The sequence below is a fragment of the Helobdella robusta genome, assembly GCF_000326865.2.
Source record: "Helobdella robusta unplaced genomic scaffold HELROscaffold_31, whole genome shotgun sequence".
Lineage (NCBI taxonomy): Eukaryota > Metazoa > Annelida > Clitellata > Rhynchobdellida > Glossiphoniidae > Helobdella > Helobdella robusta.
In genome coordinates this window covers 1,753,658-1,763,814 of record NW_008704544.1, presented here as the reverse complement: position 1 = coordinate 1,763,814, position 10,157 = coordinate 1,753,658, and the positions used below count along the sequence as shown (strand labels likewise).

Here is a 10,157-nt window from a genome sequence, read left to right as displayed (position 1 = left end):
CCAGTCAATCATCTGATGAATGAATGATTGAATGAATGAATGAATAAATGAATGAATGAATCAATCAATCAATCAATCAATCAATCAATCAATCAATCAATCAATCAATCAATCAATCAATCAATCAATCAATCAATCAATCAATCAATCAATCAATCAATCGATCGATCGACATACTAACAAATCTATCAATCAATTGATCACCAAACAATATTCATGATTTAAAAAAAGAACAAATGAAAATGATTAAGAATGAAAGGTTTGATAACAACAATTGATTAAAGGAAATATAATGTAAGGCAAGTATGTATAAAAAATATACATTAGGATTTAAAAGTACAGATAAAAAATCAGAAAGCTGGTTTCATATTAATTGACAAACTGCAACCAATCAGGCGAAACATGCTATTTATCTCTATCTATGCTATCTATCTCATTGTAGAACGTTCCTCATGTCATTGCTCTCCCTCTCTATCAATTATCAATGAAACTGCAAAAAATCACTATAATAATATCAACAGCTAGCTTCAACACTTGAGCATAAACGCCATATCATTATGTATTACAAAAAAATTTTTAAACTCAAATCCACTGTCCAATCAGAACGGACTAGCAACGTCAACTGTCCAATCAGAACGGACAAGCAACGTCACTGTCCAATCAGAACGGACAAGCAACGTCAACTGTCCAATCAGAAGGGACTAGCAACGTCATTCAACTCGACGTAGACAGACTTCCAGTTAGTGTAGTAGTTGAGGACCTCCTTGCTGTTCTCCCTTCCGATGCCCGACCTCTTCACACCGCCAAACGGCATTTCAGCAGGCAGCCAGCTGTACGTGTTGATCCACACGAAGCCCGCTTCCAACTTTGAGGCCACCTCATGCGCTCTTTTCAAGTCTCTGTCGGATTGAAAGGTTTGTGTGTATACAAGAGAGAGAGAAAAAAAGAGAATTAGATGAGAAAAATAAAGAAAGGGAGAACAAGTTAGGAAGAGGAAAAAAGAGAGAGAAGAGAAACAAAAGCGGAGTGACGGAGTGAGAAGTTGGATCAGAAATTTATACCCAGAGTCGGAATTTTCCGACACTCTGAACAAAAGAGCTAGCTAAAAAGAGAGGAAGGCAAAAGAGTGTTCATACATAATGACATAAAATCGTCCGTCACAGCTTGTAAATGTTTGCCCAAGTTTAAATGACATACTGAATATGGTATTATATGGTATTGTGACCGACTGATCTAATTAACTTGTTCGTTTGTTTGTTTGAGGTGGTGATATTTATAAAACATAAAAAACTTGTTACAGAAAAATGACGTATTAAATTTGTGAAAATTTAATCTGAAACACTCGAGAACACTTGAACCATTTCTTTTATAATAAATTTTGGAAACACTCCTTTTAAAACACATCTACATCAGTAAAATTCAGTGATAAGATTAAAATCATTTCAACCAACACAGCCAACAAACAACAGAAACAACAACAAGAAGAAACTAAACACAAACTTAGTAAAGAGACCAGCGGCCAGTCCCAGCAAAGAGTTGTTGGCCCTCTGTACGACGTCCACCTCATCCTTGAACTTCAACAAACTCATGACAGGACCAAACACTTCATTGATGGCAACCTCCATGCCATCTGTGACATCTCCTAGAACACAGGGACTGATGTAGTAGCCACCTGATAGCGGCCCCGCAAGGTCGACCCTCTCGCCTCCACACAAAACCTTAGCACCCTAGGGTAAGGTCGCAAAATTAATAAATAAATAATATACAACATTTTCTCATGACGTATTCATAAATAAATCAATGAATGTTGAAATAATTACAATAATTAGAATGGAAAGCAGATCTAATTAGTAATAAATAGTAAACTTAGCCTGAGAAATTTTCTAAAAACCAATTTCTAACCGAAAAATGAGAAAAATTGTTTTTTTTTAACGTAGTCATAACGGAACCTGCTTCTTGGCTCGGTCAACGAATCCCATGACGATATCAAACTGCCTCTTGCTGATGGTGGCACCAACTCTCGTCTCCTCATCCATCGGATCACCTATCTTAATTCTCCTCACGGCAGCCAACAACTTCTCCACAAACTTATCGTATATGGATTCGTGCACGAAAACTCTCGTTCCATTTGTGCACACCTACGCGTTGAAATTATCAGCTGAAAATAACCGTGTTTAAGATGCGGAGAGGAAAAATTTGTTGTGATAATAATTATGAAAGAATAAAATAATAAAAGTGAGAATAATAAATATGGAAAAAATAACAATAATAATAATAAGGAGAGAAATATTATTTAATGAGTCCAAACACCACACTGTTCAAAAGTCAACAACACTACATCTTAACTTTCAAAATCTCTGACTGATTTAAGAAATGTGTCATTTGCAATTAAAATTTTATTCACATTTGTAACTCTTTAAACTATTTAAAAGACAATTTTAATTCTTTCAGCCAACCAATCAATTGATTGATTGACCAGCCAGCCAACCAGCCAGCCAGTCAGCCAACCAACCAGTCAGCCAACCAACCAACCTGTCCTTGACTAAGGTAGTTAGCAATGAGAGCCCCTTTAACAGCATTGTCCAGGTCACAGTCTTCAAACATGATCAGTGGCGACTTGCCTCCTAATTCGAGGGTCAGGCATTTTATATCCTGCAAAGAATAATAAATTCGCGCGTGCATAAATGTCCTTTGAATAAAAGCTCCTTAGCTCATAACTCTAATGTTATAATATTTTATTTGTAAAGAATGTATTTCATGTGATATTTAATAGATTTTGAATTATTAAATGTCAAAATGACTGAATAAATGAAGCAGCTAGCCAGCCAGTCAATGAATGAATGAATGAATGAAAGAATAAACGAATGAACAAACATAAAATACATAATAATGAATAATCTTTTCCTCACTTTAGCACAAGAGTTGTAAACTTTGACACCACTTGGTACACTTCCAGTAAGTGAAACTTTTGCCACGTCAGGATGTTCACACAACATTTGCCCTACTTGACCTTTGCCCTGTATTCATTCATTCATTCGTCAAATCACTCATCCATTCATTTTTTATGCAAATTATTTTTTTGGCAAAAATGACTTTAAAAACCATCGAATTATAAATTTCCACTACCCCCACCAACGTTAACAACAACTAACTTGAACGACATTAAAAACGCCATCTGGGACGCCAGCATCCTTGTACAGCTCGGCCAGTAATAAGGATGTGACGGGTGTGAACTCAGAAGGTTTGTAGACCATTGCATTGCCGCAAACAAGTGCCGGGGCAGACTTCCACACTGCTGTTTGAAAGGGGTAATTCCATGCCCCAATGCCCACAACAACTCCCAGCGGTTCCCGAACTGTGTAGCCAAAGGATCCACCGGGAAGTCTCATGTGTTGACCTGAGTGGAAATTTTTTTTTAAATTTACAAGTTTGTTGTTTATATACATTCTCATTACCTTGTCTCCAATTTTTAAATATTTTAGGTTGTCATCTTTTTAGAAAAAGAAGGAAAACTTGAATAAGAAGCATTGGTTGGTTTTTAAAGTTAGGAAACAGCGATAAACTTATTGCCACCAGGAATCTAGTAATAAATGATTAGAATTTATTGAGCCAAACCAGCAAGTTCAGTTGTTGCAATGCCACCCAAAAACTCCAACGTGCCAGCAGAATCTTCAATATCAAACCTGGCCTCAAATATTGTTTTGCCATTGTTTAACACTTCCATTTCTGCCACTTCCTCAACTCTTTCCTGGAACAATCAACATTTACCATCCACACTGAACATTTATTCATTTATAGATTACCCAATAACAAAATCATTTATAGTTTACATTGTCATTCAAAAATTCATCAAAAAAACATCCAAGCAATTTGTTAAATTTTTTTCAAAATTTAAAATAGAATCAAGCAAACAAATTAGCTAACCCTGAGTAAAGCAGCTGCCTTTAACAGTATTCTGCCTCTTTCAGAAGGTGCCAACAAGCGCCATTCTTTGAAGGCATCTTTGGCACATTTGACTGCTTTGTCAACTGTTTCTTTGCAGGCTGGTCTCATCTGTCTTAAGACCTTTCCTAATTTGAAAAAATGTAAGGTATTAGAATGGATATTAAAAATTTAATTTAAGGGAATTTCTCAGGCATATCTAAAACAAATGGATCAAATAATTAATATAGAGATTTTATTGCAATGCAATACAATACAATAAAAAAAATTAATATAAATTTGTGCAAACATTTGTATTGAGCATTGTTTATTCATTCCATGTTGATTTGATAATTGAGTACTATCCAAAATGATTTTTATTTCTAACCTGTTGATGGCTGAATCACATCAATCATCTCCTCATCATTTTCTGGATCAAGTCGGCCACCATTGATGTAATGCATCGGTTTGCCAACGACTGACATTAATTTGGCAGAAGATGACATTGTTCTCGCTAAATTAATTAAAAATGGCTTCTTGCAAGACGAAACTTTTGAACTGCCAAGCAGCAAACTACGGCCAGCAGATGTGATGAACTGTGCCTGAACTTTTAACATTTATAAAATCGTAGCGTTATGCAGACAGCCAAAAATATTATTTAAAAAATTAAATTACAAATTAATTACTTGAGTTAGAAGAATTATATTATTAAATCTTATAGTAAAAATAGTATTTAAATCCTTATTAATATTAAAAATAAAAAAAAACCACTAAGTCCTACAATAGTTCACTTTTAAAAAAATTTAAAAGGCGTTTTTAGTCTGCAAGTTTAATGCCTCCTTAAATAATGAGGAATTGAAACATGTCAAAAAAACTAAAAAGCGACTATAAAATCTGGATGAAACAATATCCACTAAATATTTTGACACTTATAAATGCAGACAATTATGAGGAAAGGCTCAAAGTCTAAATCATTTATATTCTTATACGTATATAGTGAGTAATTATTACATATACGATTATTATATTTACCTTATATAAAGTCTATTATATACAAAATTATGTTTTAAGAGAAAAAATTGCTAATAATTATTTACTAAATCATTTATATGCATTTACGTATACAGTGAGTACTTATTACATATCCAATTATTATATATACCTTATATATAGTCTATTATATACAAAAATTATGTTTTAGTAGAAGTATTTAAATACACTTTTGTTAAAACTGTTAAATCAAGCAAGATTCATGATAACCATGATATATATTCATGATGATAACTCCAAATCAAAGACATAGATAGCTCTTTTAAATTTCCTTTATTCTTTGCCAACGCATACCTCGTTTTATTTCAGTTCATTGTTTGAAAATGTAATTTACATTATTAAGTAAATAGTGTCTATCATTTTATGATACATTGTATTTGAACATTAAAATAAATTTTTTTGATAATGTGTGATATTTGTGGAGACGTTCTAGAAATTATTGATTCTCGTTAGTGAATTTCTATTTATTACAGTGCAAACTTTCTGAATGCTAGCCTACATGAATGAGTTGAATGGAGTCCAAAAAAAATTGATTTTTTAATTATTTTATATTTATTTATTTATTATTTCAGGGGATTTAAGGGTAAATGATAAAAATGGCGTCCGGCTTTCAAAGAAAGAAATCATGTCTGTCATATTATATTCTCAACTTTGGCAACAACAGAGGTATGTGGTTTCTTTGGAGTTTATTCTTGTACCGTTTTTCAATTAAAAAACTTGTATTTTTGATTAAAACTTTCCATAGGCAATGCATGTGCTGCTACGCCGACATAAAAAACTTCGGCCGTTTCAACAACGTAATACAGTTGATAATAGCCCAGTCTATCCGCCTGGTTGAAACATTAGTCCATGACAGCAAGAATCAGCCACAAGATGAAGATGAGGTCGATGTTACCAGTCTCGATCCGGGTTCCAAAATGTCCACCAGCATTTCCAATGAAGACAATGAGAAATCGGAATATGATGAAGTTAGTGTTGTCACACTAATTCAGGAACTAGTTTTTCTATCTTAACATATTTGCTAAGAAATTAAAAATTAATATCGTATTAAATAAAAAATATTTTTTATTTATTTTCTAGTATTAATTTTTTAATAATAATATGAACTTGAACCCAGTCCTCTAAAAATTGGTCACTCGAAGAGAAAGATCGCCTGTTTCAGTTTGTTAACAGACTCTTCTTGCTGAACTTCCCCCTGTACCTTGCATTCAAACATCGCATCCCAACGACATTCGAGGAGCTAGCCAAGCAGGACGCTAGTGTATTGAATGACTATTGTGAACTTAATGTATGTGGTTTTATTGGCAAGGATGATGATGATGATAATGATGGGGTAGATGATATAAAATTTGTAAGGGTTGGATTTGTTATGATATGAGAGTGATGGACTTTGGAGGCTATTGTTAGCATAGAAACTAATTTTTTTTTCATGGCAAACAACCAACCAACCCACCCAGGATTCAGAGGTGCCACTACTTCTGCTACGAAATGTTTGCTACTTCTGTGATAGTAATGGCTTCCAGGCCATGGCCCGCTGCTTCAGAGAGGCCGATCCTCAGTCATTGCAACCTGCTATCGCCAATTCGTTGGCTGCCATCTGTGCCAATGTTTGTTTTAAATATTTGAAAAAAATTTTGTTTGATTTATCTTAAAGTTTTTTTAATAATCCACACGATAAAATGTTTTTGATTATATTTTGAAAAATTTAAGAACCTCTAATTCTATGCACAGAGGGCTATGAAAGTTGTTAGTTGTTCAAATTTTAAAGTTTACATTTATTTGCATTCACTTCTTACAGCTTCGAATGTGGTTGAACCCGAAAGCATTTGCTCGTTTCATAGTTCCTATCCGCTCGTACATGATCAACTACCTCTGTCAGTTTAGTGAGAAAGATCTCCGAACAGCAGTCGTCAGGAACATGTCTGAGCTGATCTGGCAGGTTCTCAAGGAGACGGCCAGAGGTGATGCGCTTGTTAGCACGGCCCCCGCTGAAGTCAGCACGTTGTCCTTTTTTAACTTTGATCGCGAAGGACTCGATCTGGCTGTCAAATATTTTGTTTGTTCAACTCTGACACTCAGGCTCTCTGGATTGAACCAGATTAATGTTAGAGATGATTTTTGTGTGGATGTGTGGTGCGTGTTTGTGTGGATGTGGTGTTGTGGACTTGTGTTGTTGTGAGGCTTCTGTGGTGGTCAACTAACCAATCATCCAACCAACCAACCAAACAATCAGAGTCAGGTGAGTGTACTGAGTGAACTTATACAAAACGAGTCGATACTGGCTAATGATTCAGTTGTCAATCAACTGGCCGATTGGCTAATCGAAAATAAAATCATTGAGGAAATATTTGGTCCCAATCTACACGTAGAGGTCAGCAGATATCTAACATTTCTTTTATCAACTAACTTATTATTATTATTATCATTGTTATATTTTTATTATGGTTACTTTTTATTATTATTATTTGATATTATTCATATTTTTATTATTGTTGTAAAGATTATAAAGCAGAGTCAAGTGATCCTAAACTTTCTCGCTATGGAGTGCAGACTGACCAATCAACACATTGATGCTATCTGGGCTGCCACCCAAGTGAGGATGATGATGATGATGATGATGATGACTGCTATGATGATGATGATGATGGTGATGGCTGTGATGATGGTGAGGATGATAATGATTGGGGTGGTTGAGGAGGATGAAGAGGATGATGATGATTAACTCAATAATGAGTGTGGCGATGATGGTGTTTGTGGAGATGATGAAGATGATGATGATTTTGCTTCTTTTTCTCATTAGTCATTTTAGCTACTATTTACATGGTGACAATCATTCTCATAACAATAGTAACCATCGTCACCTCATTATCATAACTGTCATCATCATCATCATCATTACAACCACCACAGTCATCATCATCATCACTCTTCTCCAGTTGAAGCATTGTGGCAAGCAAGTTTTGGATGTTCTGTTGACCATAGTGAAGAATTTTGACCTGCTAACTGCCCACTACCTTCACTCACTCATGAAAGAGTTGGACATATCCATGCACAATGAACAGGTGATTGCCAGAATGAATGAATGAATGAATGGTGGGCAAATGAATGGGTTAATTCTAAACGAATGAATAAATTGATGATGACAAATCCATGCATAATGAGTAGAAGATGAATAAATAAATAAGCAAATTAAAGATAAGCAAATGAGTGGAAAATGATGAATGATAAATTAATAGTAGGAGTAGTATCTTCTGCTTAAACACTCAACAACATTACCAACTTCACAGACGCTGCTACTGGCTTCTTCCCTAACGAAGTTAGTGTGGCTGGGGGCTCTTGCAAGCTCAGCGACAACCACCGCAGTGGCAACAACCTCATCCATGATAACTCATCATCCGACCTTGGCCTTCGTTCCTCGGGGTCATGGGTCACAGTCACAATTTTTTGCAGCTGTTACTGCTCAGGATATTCCGGATGAGATGGAATTAGGTTTGTTGTGGTTCTCTGATTGGCTGGTTGATTGGATGAGTAGTTGATTGATTGGGTGAATGATGAAAATTAGGCTGAGGAATGATTATGATAATGATTTCGATAAAATGAAAGTGATGTAATTTTTGTATCCTTCATTCCATCTTCGACCCACCTCATAGTTGCAGGGGAGATATTGAAACACGCCTCCAAACTGAACTTGAATGGTAGGAGGCGCAACAACAGCAGCAGGTCGCAGAGCGAGGAGGAAGAGGAGGAAGATGAGGTCATAGGTCACGTGGATGCCGAAGACGATGACGAAGATGACTTAGAGATGGGCGAGATAAAAAGTCAGCAACTTCATCTTCATCAGCAGCAGCAACTTCAGCCACAACGTCACGTCGGTGGCAACAGCAGCAACACTAACATCAGTAACATTCACATAAATCAAGCTTTGGCACTGCAGCACAAACACGATCAACAACATCAGCGCCATCACCACGGTCAGCTCATTGGTCACTTTAGCCATCATCGTCATCATTCACTTGTGTCAACCTCTCTGGCCAAACAACATTGGATCAATAAGAAAGGAAAGAGAAACTTGAAACATGGGTTTGTTTGAAATTGCTTGATTGGTGGTTGTCTGATTGTTCATTGAATTACTAATTGGCTCATGTTTTAATTAGTTAAATGTTTGACTGAGATATAGATCATTTTTTTTAACATTTGCTTAGCATTTAGAACTTTTTCATAATTTAACAAACTGCAGCAATAGAAATCATTCAATGAATGAATTTTTGAAAATTAGAAATCATCTAATTAAAAAAGTACATACCTACCCTACCAACAAACCATTGGTCACCATTCAGTGTTCAATCAGAAGATAGAATCATGTTCTCCAAGCATGTTGCCAACCAAGATGACGACGACGAAGAGGACGAAGATGATGATGATGACGACGACGAAGAAGATGATGAAGACGACGACGACGACGATGATCCTGAAAACTCTGAAAGCAGTAACAATGCAGAAGATGATGAGGAAGACGATGACGATGATGAAGAGGATGATGACGACAACGATATGACTGTCTCCAAGAAAAAATCACAACGCCCCGCTGGTAAAGGTTTGACAGAAAAAATGCTGCACGTATCAAGGAAGCATCTTCTTCAGCAGCAGCAGCAGAGAAAGAAAAAGATGGATTCAAGGTAAACCGTTTTTTCAAATTATTTTTTCGAATCATACCCAAATCATCTCGAAATTGATTTCATTGATTTTATTTTGAATAGGTTTTATGTTGTTTGTTGCGTATATACACTAGCTCTGGAGTTGCTTAGTAACAATACTTGAAGATAATTTATAATATTCAATGAAATAAAAATGATGGTGGATTATTTTAACGAACACAGAATCAAACAAACACAAACAAACAATTAGACAAAGTCTAAAAAGTTGGCATATGCACAACCAGCTTCACTCTATATTTAATATACTAGTAACTTTTGATGTAGTGTCGTACATATAACGAACGTAGCCAGTGTTTAGCTTATAACATTTTATTTGGACTCTTCCTTTTAACTCTGACTTTGAGGTCTTTTTGTAATGATCTTGGGTTATTTTAATGTTGGAGGATGCTGTGATGGTTTTATAGTTAAGGCACTGGGCTCCGATATTGTTGTGACCAAGTTTGAATGCAAAAAGATTTCTGTCCGTCATAT

At 35.5% G+C, this 10,157-nt stretch overlaps 2 protein-coding genes across 2 annotated transcripts; one reads left to right on the top strand and one right to left on the bottom strand.

The window, feature by feature from the left end:
- Positions 1-254: 254 nt before the first annotated feature.
- Positions 255-4,406, bottom strand: HELRODRAFT_112795 (hypothetical protein; the record flags this gene model as incomplete). The annotated part of the gene is made up of 10 exons (XM_009022389.1): positions 255-648; positions 679-899; positions 1,501-1,727; positions 1,950-2,138; positions 2,533-2,652; positions 2,910-3,017; positions 3,153-3,397; positions 3,616-3,748; positions 3,925-4,070; positions 4,310-4,406. 9 exons carry the CDS (start codon positions 4,404-4,406, stop codon positions 692-694), a joined length of 1,473 nt encoding a protein of 490 aa, XP_009020637.1. The 3' UTR covers positions 255-648; positions 679-691.
- A 970-nt stretch (positions 4,407-5,376) lies between these two features.
- On the top strand, positions 5,377-9,651 carry HELRODRAFT_174957 (hypothetical protein; the record flags this gene model as incomplete). The annotated part of the gene is made up of 12 exons (XM_009022388.1): positions 5,377-5,419; positions 5,544-5,637; positions 5,717-5,939; positions 6,089-6,259; positions 6,429-6,578; positions 6,770-7,075; positions 7,205-7,342; positions 7,472-7,564; positions 7,908-8,033; positions 8,259-8,460; positions 8,622-9,051; positions 9,309-9,651. 12 exons carry the CDS (start codon positions 5,377-5,379, stop codon positions 9,649-9,651), a joined length of 2,319 nt encoding a protein of 772 aa, XP_009020636.1.
- Positions 9,652-10,157: the final 506 nt, after the last annotated feature.